This window comes from Pteropus medius, unplaced genomic scaffold (genome assembly GCF_902729225.1).
Source record: "Pteropus medius unplaced genomic scaffold, Ma_sr-lr_union100, whole genome shotgun sequence".
In the NCBI taxonomy this organism is placed as follows: Eukaryota; Metazoa; Chordata; class Mammalia; order Chiroptera; family Pteropodidae; genus Pteropus; species Pteropus medius.
In genome coordinates this window covers 4,978,491-4,995,327 of record NW_024346150.1, presented here as the reverse complement: position 1 = coordinate 4,995,327, position 16,837 = coordinate 4,978,491, and the positions used below count along the sequence as shown (strand labels likewise).

At 40.5% G+C, this 16,837-nt stretch overlaps 1 protein-coding gene across 5 annotated transcripts in view; it reads right to left on the bottom strand.

Annotated features, from left to right (window-relative positions):
* The window catches only part of FRMD3 (FERM domain containing 3), a 283,990-nt gene that overhangs the window by 116,473 nt on the left and 150,680 nt on the right, over positions 1-16,837 (bottom strand). For 4 of the 5 annotated variants that reach the window (XM_039875676.1, XM_039875678.1, XM_039875677.1 and 1 more), the window contains one exon: positions 14,918-15,022. Coding sequence is in view for 1 of the 5 variants with exons in the window: in XM_039875680.1 (XP_039731614.1) it covers positions 14,863-15,022 (160 nt within the window). In the remaining 4 variants the exon portion in view is untranslated. Of the gene's footprint in view, positions 1-14,862; positions 15,023-16,837 lie in introns of all 5 variants that reach the window. The other variant, XM_039875680.1, reaches the window with a different exon arrangement.

The following is a 16,837-nucleotide window of genomic DNA, read 5'->3' as shown; positions in this document are numbered from 1 at the left end:
GCAGATGAGGAAGGGAGGAGAAGAGAGAGAGGAAGGGAAAAAGAATAGTTAAGGAAACGTCAGTTGCTAGCCATCCATGTTCACTTTCTTTCTTCTCTCACTTAAAAATTCTGCCCAGAATAATTTCTTCATATTTGAAAAAACAAAAGAATCCCCTGACTTATGACATAATATGTGCTAACCTAATCTCCGATGAGAAACTGATTTATCGCCTACATTTCAGAGCCCTGGGAAAGTTGGTGTGGAGGGATAAAGAGATTTCAGGGCAGGCAATGAATTTCTGAATTACATTTCAGAAGCCCTCCTCCAAACCATAAATAGAAGCAGGTTGACTATATACCTGGCATGGGTGACCAGAACAAAACATCGAGCCTCCAAGACAACGAGTCAACACCCCCATCACAACGCCCCAAGTGGACGACCAGGTATTCTAGAAAGAGGGTTCCCAGCTGACTTCTCTAAGAGCTCATAAAAAATAACAAATAAACTTTAAAAGGCAGGTCAGAATACCAGAGCTTGAAAACAATTATCCAGAAAAAATATTTATGTCAGGGAGTTTGAGGGGTGGAAAAGTATAATACACACTTCAGTAAAGTTACCAGCAAGATTTTAGTTTCAAAATATACCTGCTTCTTTCATCTGTGCCCCCAAGAACGCACCTCCCACCCTGAACCATTTACTAGCAATCCCTACGATCAGAAGGAACCAGATACATAGTGATTATGTTTAACAGATATTTAACCATCTAATGCCATTCCACCTGTTAGAATGTGAAATATGAAGGTAAAATGGTGGGAAGAGGGAGAAACACAGAAGGCTCTAGGAATAGTGACTGCAAGTAGGATCTAGGCTAGCAAATAAGAGAGAAGTCACACAGCTCTCACTGGAAGAGAGAAGCCCACCANTCTGGTTCCCTTAGATATTCCTCAGGGTCCCGCCCTCCGAAGACCAACACAAACAATTCGGCAATAATAACATCACAGGCAAGGGTATAAATTACAGAGAATACTACCTGAGTAGTATTTGAGTCATACAGTTGCTAGGAGAAAAGGACAAGGAAGAGAGCATGCACTTAAAAGAGATGTTCTAGTGGCTCCAGTCGACTCCTAGGTGATTCTTTGAGCTCTACTGCTCTGGGATACCCACAGCTGGCTAAAGACTGACATCTATGACCTCAACAAGGCATGGTCCAAGACAGCATCAGCACCCTGCTCCCCTTCCAGGCAGCCTTCCATGTTAATAGTGGGCCAAGCCAGTAATAGCCCCATCACACACACAGAAAATTCTTCCTTTGTGGTTGGGAGGAACAAATGATTTTAAATATCTCATTTCAGAGGCCTGAGGTCATCAAGAGGGAAAATCAGCTCCATCACAAAACAAAGGAGCCCGATGACCTGGGTACCCCAGAATTGTTTTACTGACAAGCATATGAAGCAGACATCATGCTGGCCCCCACGGCCAGCTCTCTTGACACCATGTGTAAAGGTCACTTCAACACACTGAGAGCTGAGTAGCTTTTGATGTCACTAACCATGATGTTTCCAAAGCCACTTAGGGAATGGCAGGAAGTGTCACTTTGTACACCTGCAGTTTATGAAGACAGTAAGAGGGGTGCCATAGGGTATCCACCAAGAGGTCATAGAACACTCATTATTGGGCATCCCCTGTCCTGCTTGATACCAGAGAGAAAAGATATCAGTTGCTCCATCTCATTTCTGTCACCCAGTAAGCCTCAAGGTTCTGTATAATCGCTACTGTTTGATGTCAATTTTATAAGACCTAGCATTTACTGAATGCCTACTAAGTGCTAGGTGCTATTCCAAGAGTTTCCATGGGTTATCACTACCACCCCATTTACAGATGAAAAATTGGGGGCTCAGATGTTAAACAACTTGCCTAAGATGACCCCACGAATAAATGGTGATGCCAATGCAGGGGAATCCCAAAGCTTAGGTGTCCTTATCCTCAGCTATGAGGCCTCCCAGTGGACCAATCTACTCTAAAATGTGTTATTCTCAGTGAACACTCCCTGCTTCCCCAGGAACTGAAAAATTGAGTGGTCAAATCAGTAGTTTCCAATTCAGAGTGTCAGATCTCTGCTATCTTCAAAAACAAGAATAGAAGCCTTTTAACTATTTAGTGTCATGAAGAATCTAAGTCTACCATACATTTACTCCTGGCATGTTTCACAAACTAAAATAGCAAGTTTCTTTGATTATGGCCAAAATTACATCAATTCATTTTGGGAACCCGGGTCTTTTTTCCCCCAATATTTTTATTGTGGTAAAGTACACAACATAATTCACCATCCTAACCATTTTTGAGTGTACATTTCAGTGGTATTAAATATACTCATAATGGCATGCTACCATCACTACCATTTAGGACCCTTTTCATCTTATAAAACTTAAACTCTATAACTATTAAACAGTAACACCCCATTTCCCTCCCTCCTCCTGGCCGCTGGAAACCACTGTTCTATTTTTGATTCTCTCCTTCTAGTCAGAAATTACACTTGTCCTTCTTTACATAGTTATAATGGAACAGTGATAAATGTATATAACTTACTAGTTATATAACCTTATGCAAAATGTTTAACCTCTCTGTGTTTCTATTTCAAGAACTATAAAATGAGAATAGTAATAGTACCTACCTCATGCGGTGGTTGTAAGGATTTTTAAAGTTAATAAACAGTTAATAAACCTAAGACACTGAAACAATGGATGGCATGTGAAAAATACTCAGCAAATGTTTGTCTGCTGATGCTTTTGGTGTTCCTTAGTAAGTACAGTTTAATTGGTAGACCACATCTTTCGACATGGGACTCCTGGTGAATAAAAAAAGGGGACTTCTGGTGAAGTTACTTTTCTAGAAGTAAATAAGACAACTTAGAACTAAGGTAAGAAAACAAATAACAGCAAACAAATAACAGCAGCCAGAGATCAATGCCCATTGCTACTGTATCGCAGTGGAGAATTATCAGTCATTTTGCCAATAAATTCTGAAATGTAAATATATTTTCCAAATTCTCCTTTGAACTCCTTAGTCCTTCTCAGCCTAACTTCAACCTACCTCTCCACCTCCTCCCTGCCTCCAGGAATGACAGGTAAGTTTCATTTTGTGTGCACAAGCAGTCAGTTGGTGGCCGTCTCCCATGGCTGTGAGGGTTCCAAGACTAGATAAAGGCTCAGTGAGAATGAGTGCGATGACGGATTGCCTACTTCTGCCACAGAGGGGTAGGAACCATTAGTTAGAGAGCCTTAAGCCAAGAAAGTATGGGTACCTCTGAACTATGATATCATACAATTCATGTGTTTTCTTTTTTAAATAAAACGTACAAAACACTATCATGTATTTTCAAAGAATATATAATAAGCATATAAATGTATTTTTAAAGATCTAAAATGATACACGCTAAACTGATACCAGTGAGGGTAACAGTAATTTAGTGGTATTGATCAAAGCAAACGATGACTTCCATTTTTTCTATGATGTTTCATCTGTGATGTTTTAACTCAAGCTTTTTACATGTATTGGTGGATTCCATGAATAATTTAAAAAATCAATTAAAAAAAAAAGGAAAGAAAGAAAGCTAAGCTCTACTCAGAGGATAAAGGTAAATTTCATGTAATTTAGACTCAAGAGGAAGAATTTCATACTTAACAGACAGACACCGAATCCAGCTAAGCACCAAGGGCTGATACTGCGGTTCGACTCAGGAACCAGCAGGCCTGGATTTGAATCCCAGCTCTGCCCCTTACTAATGGCGTGACCTCCGACAAGTCCCGTTTCCTTACAGCACCATTGTGAGGTTTAAAGGGTTAATTCATTATGAAGCCCTTAGAACAGCTTAAAGCATAGCGAAGGCTCAATAAACACCAGCTGTTCCCATCTTCACCTTCACCGAGAGACCCCTAAGGTGGTGCGATGGCCTCTCTTGATGAGCCCACCTTTGACATTCTCTTCCTCTCACCCCTCGTACCCCCACCTGCCCTCTGCTTTACATGAACAGATAATTCTCCTCACTTTTCTCATTCTTCCTTTTAGAATTATAAGTCAGGCAATGGAGTCAAGTCTGGGGCAGAGGGGGTTGGGGGAGGGAATCACCACCACACTGTACTTGATAATTAGATATAAGGCTGAGAACATTTACTGCATTGCTATTTTCCTTTCAATTGCTACTTGGAATATACGCTATTTTTTTTTTAATTGTTTCCTTACTGGAAACTGATACTCTCTAAGGTACGCAGGAAAGAAAGTCTGCCAACCAAATATCTGAATTTGTGCCTGGTTTACTGTAACTGAAACCTTCGTTTCCTCAACTCTCATTTAGATAAAAATTCCAAAGACTAAGGGAGCCAATCATCGATTCTACCTAATGAATTCAGGGAATATGATGAACCAGAGGGATGCATCCACAGCATGATCTGAAGGTCTCAGGAAGGTGTCTGCAGAGATGTTGTCAGGCTCTTTCCAAGTCCCCTCAGATGCCCTTTCCCTTCAGTTATACAACGGTCTGACTCCTTTTAGGAAGGCTGCCCTCAGGTTACTAGAGTCCATTGCAGGGTGGAGAACTGAGCCTCCTCACTCACCCCTCCCCACAGCTCTTTAATAATGGACAGCTGTGGGATAAATGCCTCTGCTCCCTCGCCCGGGACAAGCCTAAGGCAGGACTTACACGGTTCCAGAGCTGCTCTGTGGGTCTGAGACCACGTTACCCTCTACAGGACTTCGCCCCACATCACACGCTCACATGGCCTCCTTCTCTCCCCTGTCCCATTCCCCGACTCTCCTACAAGTCTTTCCCTGGGAACACTTCCTAATCAAACTATAATTTTTACCTCAGGATCTGCTTTCTGGGAATCGGACCTAAGACAGCCTCCCTAACACTCCCTCCAAAACTGCCCTCCATGATATTTAAAACCCTTCCCTTAGAGATTCATTCCTTTTGCCTTAGATTTGAACCCTGGTAACTACAAGTCCCCTGTGATAGGTCCCAATTTAACAGGGTTTTCAGTATTGACAATCTAGCCTGGGCACATTTCAAGCCATTTCTTAGAACAAATTTATTTAGATCGATAGCAGTTTGAAGAAAAAGAGTAGATGGAAGTTACATGAGGGAGTGAAAAGCAGAGATGATAAAGCCCGTAGGCCCTGATTTCTTTATCTGTGACCTTGGGGTCGGGGTAGCAGATTCTAGGACCCCTAAGATTCCTCAGCTCTCACATTCCGCTTCCATGAACCTGCAGGATGAGAACATTGCCAACAAATGTTTCTTCCTTTTTAATTTTGCCAGGCCGAGCTGTCTAGCCCTAAGACATCATTTTTCTCTACCCCATCGTAGAAATGGTTTCTTTTGTACTTTCTAATTTTGGCTTGCTCGGAGAAAAAGAAAGTGGGTATGAAGTGGTGATTTGTGACTAAGTAGATTGATTTTTAATTTGGTAGATAATATAACAGTTATCTTCAAATGTTAGGCTCTGTTGAAATTGATTCAGCCTATGATTACAGAATAAATGACACACTTCTATGTTATCTTTCTCAAAACCCTTAGTGTCCTAAATAAGAATAATCTGTAGCCCAGAGAAATGTGTTAAATAACCAATGGGGCTTTAAATAAGAATAAATGCCCCTCCCCCAAAACAAAAGATTGCTTTTCCCCTCGGGAGTAACCAGATACAAAATCCAACCAATACCCATCATAGCCCTAAAAAGATGTCCTAATTCTCACATCTCACCTGGACAAAGCTTCAGAGTAACTCAGTCTCTGCACTATCTAGACAATTTATGCCACTTCTAGGCCTTTTGGCTTTTGCTAGGGGAAAAAGAATGCCATCTGAATGACTGCAGCCTTAATAGTGTTCTGGATAGAAAAGTTAGAGCTAGGCTTTAATTATTTAGCTACCAATAACAATGGTTTCCATTCCAGGTTTGATGAAATCTACGACACAATGGCAACAACAACAAAAATATCTGTAGATCAAGTACACTTAGAAGTTATTGTCCTTTTAGAATCAATCTATGTAAGAAAACCTTCACTTCGGTGTAGTGTTTTTCACTCCTTTAGCCATAACTGCTTTTGCATCCTTGATTCTCGTGGATGAGCAAAATAAAAGTAACAGCCAGGAAAAGAAACACTGTAGGAAACGGAGGCAGAAACAGGAAGCCTAAGAAAGCATAAGCACCACTTTTTTCCCTAAAGAATGGGATAATAAATATTTTAGGCATCATAGTCCATATGGTCTGTCACAAATATTCAACTCTGCCATTGGAAGATGAAAGCAGCCACCGACAATACATAAAATACAAGTAGCTGTGTTCCAATAAAGCTTTATTTACAAAAACAGATGGGGGCCAGTCTGACTTTTGTGTTCCAATCCCTGTTCTACCCTAAAAAATCCTTAATGTACTCTTGAAGAAAAAAAAAAACCAGTAGTAGTTCGAAACTGCAACAGAGGTTGTAAAAATGTTCATTGCTTTTTTAAAGTACACTAGGATACCAAAATGCAATCATAAGGGAAATTACAAAATTCCTTCAAGCTTGTTACAGTGGAATTTACCACTCTGTAACATTTGCTATCAAGCCAGATAAATTTAACATTGTCTCCAAACTATTCTAAGGTCAAAGATCTCCTAGTTGCCAGACCCACTGACTTTCACAAACTAAAAGCATGGAATAGTAAAAAGATCAGTTACACATGTTGATAATATGGACTACTGCATTTGAACAACCCTATGGCATAGGTACTATTAGCATCCCCATTCTACAGATAAAGAAATTGAGGCCTAAAGAGTCTGCTCAATGTCATAACAACCAGCAAGTGGCAGGGACAGGATTTGTCCCAGTCCTGCTGGTGCCAAAGCTCTTAGCAATTATGTCCTCTGATTCTCCTTCCTTCTTGATGTTTGAAACTGGAGTCATTCTCCTTTAACAAATGAATAACTACCCTTGCTTCCAGAATGTCTCTCTCTCCCTCTTATTCTATTCTTTCTTCTCTGTATGCTCCTGGTCAGTCTCCTTTCCTTCTGGACCATCCTTTAAAATATGGATGTTGTTTAGCTTTCAGGTTCTCCTCTCATTCTATATTCTCCCTGATCTCTGCAATCTGGACCTCAGGGGCTCTGAAATCTCTATCTGTGGCCTAAATCTCTTCATTAAGTTTCAGGTCCATATTTGCAACTACACACTGAACATCTCCACCTCAACATCTCACAGGCTCCACAGCCTAAAATGTACCACCTCTCCCCGCAAATCCACTCTCTTTGTACAGTTTATCTGGCAAGTGATTCTACTTGCACTCAGAGCCCAAAGTGGCCATATAAGAAGTCTGAGCACCCTGCTGAAGAGGCCATATGGAGAGGCTCTGAAACCACATGCAGAGGGAGGGGGCCCCCAAGCCCTGCCTTCCAGCCCTCCCCATCAAAGCACCGGCATATGAATGAGGACATCCTGGGCCCCCAGACCAAACCAGCCAAACACCACTGAGTTGGCCCAGTCAACACCATGTTGAGCAGAGTCATCACCCAGCTGAGTCCTGCTCAAATTCCTGACCCACAATCTCCTGTAATATATTAAAATTGTGTTGTATTAGCCACTGAGTTTTGGGGAGACTTGTTACACAGTAATAGATAACTAGAGATCTCACTTTTTGATACGAACTGAATGTTTGTGAACCCCCCAATTCACAATGTTGAAGCCCTAACCCCCAATGTGATGGTATTTGAGGGGGCCTGTGGGAGGTAATTAGGTTTAGAAGAAGTCATTAGGGTAGAGACACCATGATGCAATTAGTGTCCTTACAAGAGAAAGAGACCAGAGCACAAGCACTATCTCTCTCCCCCATTCCATGCCCCCTACGCCATGTGAGGACACAGAAAGAAGGCAGCCATTTCTAAGCCACAAAGCGTCTTCACCAGGAAACAAATCTTTCGGCACCTTGATCTTGGGCTTTCCAACCTTTAGAACTATGTGATGTAAATGTCCTATTTAAGCAACCTGTCTACAGTGTTTTCTCTTAGCAGCCTAAGCTGACAAAGACACTCATTATTACCTTCCATGCATGTAACTCATATTTACAATTGAATCTTTGAAAGACATCTGCTGGAGCATGCATGAAAAAGAAATAAAAGTCTGCTTCACACTGTCATTTTCTAACCTATATTGTTTTTATTTCACCAAGTTATACATCATAGTTACAGTCTAGTCTTCCTCCTTCCCAGCTTGACTTAAACATTGTCTTTAAAGCTATTTTGAAACTTCTGAACCTGCTGGTCTCCAGTCAGCTCTGATGTTCTTGTCTGCTGGAAGCACTCCAGTGAATGCTTCTCTAACTAATGTTGGCACTTAACTCTTATCTCCCTAATTAATTTTTATTCTCATCTGAACTAAGCCCAGGAGGTTCTCACCTCCTAACTCAAACTGGGATAAAACGGCATTTTCCCAGCCCCACTTATTCTTATGTCTGCCTTTAGGCCCATACAAGATAACCAGTTCATGTGTTTGCTCCTCCCTCCACTAAAATTGTGACATACCAGTCGGCTAAGTGACTTCCATATAGCAACCTGTGTTTATCAGGCATTCCACCTCCTCCCAGGAGGGCATCGAGTATAGACAGAGTTGATTATGAGCAATAGTTTTAAATACCAAGTTCTGCTTTCTACTGAAGGAAGCAAACAACATCCCCAAATCTGTCAGTGTCAATACCCTGGGCCACAGCTGAACTACTAGATACTATATCGTTTCAAGCTCTTATGATAGTGCTGTGTTCCTTGTCATCCGAGTGCCCAAAGTCCTTTCCCACAAAACCAAGATACTTGTCCATAGCCCTCCTCAAACAGGTATCTAAACAGTCTTGATTTTTCAATACCTCCTGAGACTTAAAGACAAAGGAGGACTCATTAAGCAGACGAATCCATGACCAGTGACTTGAGACAGTAGTACAGCCCTTCTCTTCCGTGCAGGGCTGCCCTAAAACTTAGATACCACTCTCATTCCTAGTTACGAGCATCTGTGAAGCAATTGTCTCCAGGAGCAGGAAACAGCCTTTCAATGGCAGGAGCAGCTGGTGGGACATAATGCTGTCTGGCTTCCTGGCACCATCCCCAGAGTGAAACCTCAAATCGTCTTTATTCCATTCTATGTCCTTCCCAAAGGTGCCTCTAAAAAAAGCAAATTGCTGTAACATAGAAACTGTCTTTTCCCATTACTAATAAAACTCACTGATAGGTTTGTCCGTTCTGATTACCAACATAAAAACCTCAGGGCTGTAATTACATTTGAGAGAGGGAGTTGTCAGGGTTCAGCGTGTCCTCACATCCACGATTTCCCAGGTCACCCTATCAGAAAGCATGTCCAACGGCCACATGACACACAACACCCTAACATACGAGTGCTTGAGGCAATCGCCCCAGGGATATGGATTTCCAAAGCAAATTTGTCCTCTTTGGATATGTCAGAAAGGTCCTTTAGTTAGAAAAGTCAATGACATTGATATAAGTGGGTTAAACAGCTGCTTAGAAATAAGACAGTTAAAATCAAACGCACTGGGTCCAATCTCCCTGCAGACTCTAAACTGACCTGTTTCAACCAAGTCCTGGTATAAAACCTCCTCTGGCTGGGGGTGGGTTCCCAGTTCTAAGGCACTAGAAGTGACTTCCCTAGCTGAGTTGGGAAAGAGGAAAGTGTTAAAGAACAAGAAGGGAAATCCAGGATAATGGACATCACAAACCATAGCCAGAGAAACTTAGAATTATAAAATCCAACTATTTCAAAATTTCAACTTTCCAAAGAGAAATTACCCAAACATCTGAGCAGAAGTGGGAGAAAGAATAAGCCACATTTAAGAAAAAAAAATCTGAACTACTAGGTTCTTCTTCTGGAATTATTTCTTCCAAGACTTCTAAACTTACAGTCCCAGCTTTCTCTGTCAGTAAAAGGAGGAGAATACCACCCACCTTTTCTCTAATGGCAGGCAACGAAGATGACATGAGTCCTTCAGAAGATGAATGTGGTCAAAACTCAAGGGATTTTTATTGACCAGTATTCAATCTGCCCCTCCCTACCTCAAATTTTAAAAATAATAGAAATTCTGGTCCCTTGCCACTAAAATAGCAAAAGATAGTCATCATTTACTGACTCAGTCCTCACCACTCTCAGAGCATATGGGGCATGAGACATCTTGTGAAACATATGGTGTTCCAAATGTAATAGTGCTAAATATTTAATATTCCACAATGGTTTACCGTAAATCAAGTTGTGAAGAGTTGTAGGCAAACCACCAACTCCCACAGCAGAGGTAAGTTCCACTTCAGCTTTCCTAATCAACTTGAATATCTGTTTTTTAGACTTCAATCCAAATAATTCATTGGTTTTATTTTCCATTGAGAAGAATACAAGCTGGTAAAAAAGAAATGCTGGTCAATTAATCTCCACTTAACACTCCCATATTAGCGTGTCTTTGTGCCTTCGAGCCCATTTTTCTAATTATCCAAGGTTCACTTGCCTATTCTCTCCCCAAAGTTAATAATGGCCATCTGCCTTTAAAAGAAATTATTAATATTTCTAGGTTTGGCCCTATTTCTCCATGCAATTGCCTCACCTAGACCTAGTCAATGAATAGTAATCATAATTAAAAAACTGAACGCATTCAATAAAACCATTTATTTAGCATTTATATACCTTATCTCTAATTCTCATATTAACTCTATATGTAGGTATTCTTATGTTTAAACCATCAGGATAGAAACTCAGAGAGAGTCAATATCTTGATCAAGATCACACAGCTTACTAACCAACAGAGATAGGATTTAATTCACATTTTTCTGAATACAAAGTCCATGCACTTTGATGCAGCAACTGCTCTGCAACCCATGTAGAAGCTAAATTCGCACCGTAGCCTCAAAATCAAAAGGCCATGTAACAGCTGTATGAAACGGGGAAAACCTATTCAGGCAGCCTGCTAAGCAATTGAATAGATATGTCAGATAAAATAGCTTTGTTTGGGGGTAATTCACATTTTTTCCACTAATTTACTGCCCAAGTGTGGACCTAAAAATTAAGCTAAACCAAGTCAAACTATAAAGAACAATGAAGCACATCAACCTAAAGACTTTTTGTTGTTGTTGTTAATTTAAAAATAATTTTAAAGGAGACTAACCTTTCGGTGGTGAGCACACAATGCAATATACAGATGATGTATTATTATATTGTATACTTGAAACTTCTATAACCTTATTAACCAATGTCACTCCAATAAATTTAATTAAAAAATAAAGATTTCCTAAAAGCTGTAAAAAATAATTTTAGACATAGAAAACTTGCAAAGATAATATAATACAACTTCAACTCATTTTCCCCTCATGTTAGCATCTTAAATAACCATAGTACAATTATCAAAATTAAGAAACTAATATAACACAATACTACTAACTAAAGTACAGACTTAATCTGGAGTTCACCAGTTTTCAAAACTACCACTAACACTTTGCTCTGTTCCAGAATTCAACCCAGGATCCCACAATGCCTTAGTTGATGTGTCTCCCTAATCTGGGAGCGTTCCCCAGTCTTTCATTGCCTTTCCTGACTTTAGCACTTTTGAAGAGTATGGTATATTATTTTGGAGAATGTCTCTCACTTTGGTTTGTCTGGTGTTTCCTCAAGATTTGAATGAGGTTATGCATTCTTGGGAAGAACACCACAGAGACTGTGTCCTTCTCAGTTCATGATATTAGGGGTACATGATATTAATACATCTTTTTATTGATAATGTTAAATTAACCTTGATCTCTTGGTTAAAGTGATGTCTGCCAGGCTTCTCCATTATAAAATTATTTTTCCCTTTGCAATTAAAAAATATGAAGGAGAAAAGGAGATACTTCAATACTATGTAAATATCCTGTTTCTCCTCAAAGTTTTGCCCACTAATTTTAGCATGGATCTTGCCCACAACAGTTATTGTAGTGTTCTAAAGTCAGTTTCCTATTTCTCTCATTCCTTCTACATGTATTAATTGTAATTCTTCTATAAAGAAGAGCTGCCCCTTCTCCCTCTTTTATTTATTTATTCAATTATTCTATTTATATCAGTACAGACTGAAGAATATTTATTTTATTCTATGGATTGTAATGAAATACTATTGTTATTTATTTTTGCCACTCCTATTGTTCTGGTTTGGGCCACAGGTAGTTCTTTCAGTTGGCTCTGTGCCTTTCCTAAGGTCCTATCTTTTAGCTTTTTGAGTACTTCCTTACTTTGTGGGGCCATAAGATGCTTCAGACTCATCTTGTGACTTCCCTATCCTGGCCCTAGAATCAGCCATTTCTGCAAGGAGCCCCTGTTTCTTTTATTGGAGAATGGTATTTAGAAGCCAAGATCTGGGGGCTAGGTATGTTCATTGCTACTGTGGTGTCATTGCTTCTAGGCCATCCTAGTGGACAGAACATGTAAATATATGTACATGTACTAGCTCACATACACACACCTATTTCTATATCTATGTATGTTTTTTAAAAAAAAAAATGAGTTCACATTTATATCTGATTCCAATTCTAAAGACATACCTTAATATTTTATTCAATATCTCCCCAATGAGAGAGTCAAGAAAAATAAAAAAGGTTAATGCATTTAAGTAGTTTAAAGCTATTGTCCAGGCAATGGATCAATAAACTACGGCCAATTGCCTATTTTTTGTAAAGTGCTTTTATTGGAGAAATGTGAGGTTTTTTGGAACACGGCCACATCCATTGCTTTAGGTATTGTCTGTGGCTGCTTTCCACTAGAACAAAATAATTGAATAATTACGACAGAAGCTGTGTGGGTCATAAAGCTGAAAATATTGCCTACCTGATCTTTTACAGAAAAGGGTTACTGATCCCTAGTCTAGGCTGTGTTTCGATTTTTCACTTAGGGGATAGAATGGAAAGAATGTGGATTCAGATTCCATCCTTGCTCCAACAGTGACTAGCTGCGTGGCCTTAGGCAATCCGCTGACCTTCTCTGCACCTGTTTCCTTCTTCCTTGCAGTGTTTTGGGAAAGACTAGAAACCATGTGAGTTAGATTCCTGGCACGTAATAGATGCTCAACTAAATAGTAGCTAGAATTACTTCTGCAGGTTGGCTGTTTAAAATTTAGAATGGAATTTTGCACACAAATAACCTATTTTCAGTGGTGGTTGGATGACTAACATAGCCCGCAGAGTCTGTTTGGCCCATAGAGATCAGGGTTTGAACCATAATCCTAAACTCAAATACTCACTCCCATCACTTACTAGTTGTAAAAACTTGGGCAAGAAACAACATCTTTAAGCTTGTTTCTCTCTCCAAAAAAGAGTATTATCTTCATAGCCATAAGAAGTTATGTCCATGAATGTCTTTATTCCATGCTCACCAACACTATCAGAAAACCAAAGTTGGGATGGTTGTATCAAAAGTAGAATCAAAAAACGTTAAAATACATGTTCCTGGTCCTAGCCCCAGGAATTCTGATGCAGGTTGACAATAGTGTGCACACTAAGCATGTCTAGCAAACACCTAAGGTGGTTTTGTTGCAGCGTCAAGTCTGGGAACTACACTTAATCAGTAGTAAATGCCACACAAATCCCCTGTGACATCATGTCAGCCCTACATCCCCATCAGTGTCCTGCTACCTTCCTCTCACTCAGGTAGAGGGTCTCTGCAAGTGCTATGGAAAACCAAAATCTCTTTCTCTGAGCCACTGCATTGCATCCTTTTACAGGAGATTAAATCCCACTGGACTCTAAGAGCTAATTAAGACTATCCTTGTTTTGGAAGAAAATCTAATTTGTTCCTTACACAGTCTCCGCTTTTTCAAAAAATACACTCTGAGCCTCTCTTCATTGTATTAGGTCAGTAAATATGAAATTAAGAAACAGGTGAGGTTGTGAGGAAGGGACAGGAAGATGACCAAGGACACTGGTAAGGAAGAAAGCGAACTAAGGAAGCCAGAGGGGACCTGCCCCCACATCCCTGACCACCCCCAGCCGATCCTCTCACACACTGCCCTGCTTGGCAGTGGAGAGGAGTAAGAAGCAGAGACCAGAGCAGGTACAGAGCTTCCTAAACCATAGCTGTGATCCACAGCAGGGTTGCAGAATGGGAAATCCCAGGTGCTGGGAACTGGGATGGAGATTCCTGGGGCCTTTTGAGATGAGGAAAACACATCCCTGTGAGTCTGGCACGTGCCATGCCTGAACATACTCAGGCTGCTACGCTAGCTCAAAAGGTAAGACTCCCCCGCTCACTCTTAAACACCAACAGAGACCAGAAAGAACAGATGTGTCCAGGAGCAAGAATACAATGGGAGCTGTATACAATGTGGTGCTAAAGAAGCACCTTTCAAAGTATCTTAAAGTATCTTCTTCTGCCAAAGCATTTTTTAAATTGAGGTGACATTCATATAACATAAAATTAATGATTTTAAAATGCACATTTCAGTGGTATTTCATATATTCACAATGTTCTGTAAATGCCACCTATATCAAGTCCCAAACATTTTCATTACCCCAAAAGAAAACCTTGTATCCTTTTAGAAGTCACTGCCCTATTGCTCTTCTACCAGTATCTTTTTATAGTGAGCGGTGGATTTTCTCTGTAATGAGATCTTACGTAGCCACTGTTTGAGGAGCTTTGGCAAACTTTGGGTTCAAAGGGCACAGGAACATTCTTTCTTCAACCAGGTGGGAGCAGCTTCTGGTAAATCCTAAGGTAAGTTTTCCTTTCTGCCCTACCCAGTCCAGTGGGAATAATGATGGACTCCCACTCACGCACACACACCAGGCTGGTCAGTTTCATGTGGTCATAACCATGAGAGTGCATCATAATTACTCGTAAAGAAGCCTTTCCACATCGCACAGCCTGAGTGACTCCCCTAAATGGGTCCAGACAGAGATCAGCTCTTACCCGCTGCTTCTCTGGGTCCACATAACGAATGCCGAAGTAGTCCTTCTCCAGTAAGCTGTAGTAGTTGCAGATGTGGTCAATGAGAAACTGCCCTTTGGTCTCCCTCTGCAAAGGAAGCACATTAAAGTTTCAGCCAGAGCTCTCCTTATATGTTCATGCTAAAATGTGCCTCATCACCTTGATAGATCAGTGCTTAGAGAAATGGATTTGCTCACTCCAGTTCCTACAGAAAAGCTTTCCGAACTCTTTTAACTACAATCCACAAAGAGAACTTTTACACTGTAAGCCGTTACACACACACACACAAAGGAACACCAAAAAGAGACACCAAATACTCTGCACAAAGGCAACGCACTCAAATATATTCTATGTTATTGTATTTTATGCCAGTTAATTTTTCTAATGCTATTTATAATTCAGAATACTGATTTCACAAGTCCATACCTAGTGGAGACCCATAGTTTGCAAATCCACAAACAATTCTACACGCAATGCACCTGACTGCTTGCTCCAATTGCTCTGTATTCACTCAACCCTCACAACAATCCTATAAGAAAGATGCTACAAGAAAGGTACCCATTTTACATCTGAAGACACTGGGGCACAGAAAGGCTCAGTGGCTTGCCCGAAGTCACACAACATGTACAGAGCAAGGCAGGATTTGACCCAGGCCCCCACTGGGCTGCAGAATCCAGGCTAGCACCATGCCATTTCGTCTCCCTGGAGCATGGGTGAGTCCACCGGGACTCTGCTAGAAGGCAGGGTCTCGATAGTATGGAAATGCAATGAGTGGTGTTAGATGGAACACCTCAACTCTCACAGAGAAGGTGGAAAGCTAGTTGCCTCGGGCCTCAAAGCCACCATAACACTTCCATAAATCAACACAGAAGGGCACTGTGAAAGACTGGGGGAAGCCCAGGCCTGAGATTCAAACACAGGCCAGGTGACCTGGGGCAAACTGCCAAGGTATAAAGTAAGCTGGTTGGACTAGGTGATTTCTAAATTGGTTAGATTATTTTTCCTTCTAGAATTCTATGAGTGAGAGATGCGTCAGCCAAATCTGATTAAGATAAATACCATTACAACATAGCCCTTTTAATAGCAAAGACCCTTCCAAGCCCTCGTCAAGATACTCGATAAGACAAATTTCTGCTTCAATCAAAGTCGCTGACAGACCCATGGAATGTTTTAAGGACGGAATATGACCTATAAAAATAAATGAAGAAATTAGAGACGTTAAGTGAGCCACTCTTCCAAATCCACTAAAAGTAATTTGGGAAGATCAGTTTGGGCTATGTTACATGATTATCTTTTCATTAGAAACTACTATCATCAGCTTGAAAAGTTGATGAAAAAGCCACTCGCTGGCCTGGGATGCACCACACTGACAAAAGGACTGAGGTTTATAAGCCCACGTTGTGATATGAAGCCTCAATTTTCCTGAAATTGCTTCTGAATTTAATTTTGAATGGGCATTGAGCCTTTACTTCCTTCCTAAGAGAAACAATTTTAATGTAGCTCAAAAGGGACAAAACATCAACATGAAATTTATTTTTAGGTTTCTGTATTGTTTTTAACTCAGGAACTCCAAATGACCAGCTATATCTATGACAGCTAAATCCAATGTCCCAAATATAATCAATGGATTTGGTTCCTTTTACAGATTTACTCTGTAACCCATCCATCTTAAAGAGGCTGCTGCAGGATCAAATAATGGGACATAACACTTGAGTTCATCATTTTATGATTGAATTGCCAAGCTTTTTGCAGTAGGATTTACTCTAGTGGACTACCGCCACCATATGCAAGACACACAAAATATATGGGCCAAGGCAATGCCTTCTGATGGCGTGAGACGGAGCAGAACTTGATTTGAATGACAGCTAGTATTAGCATTGTCTTCAATTTCACAGGTCCTTG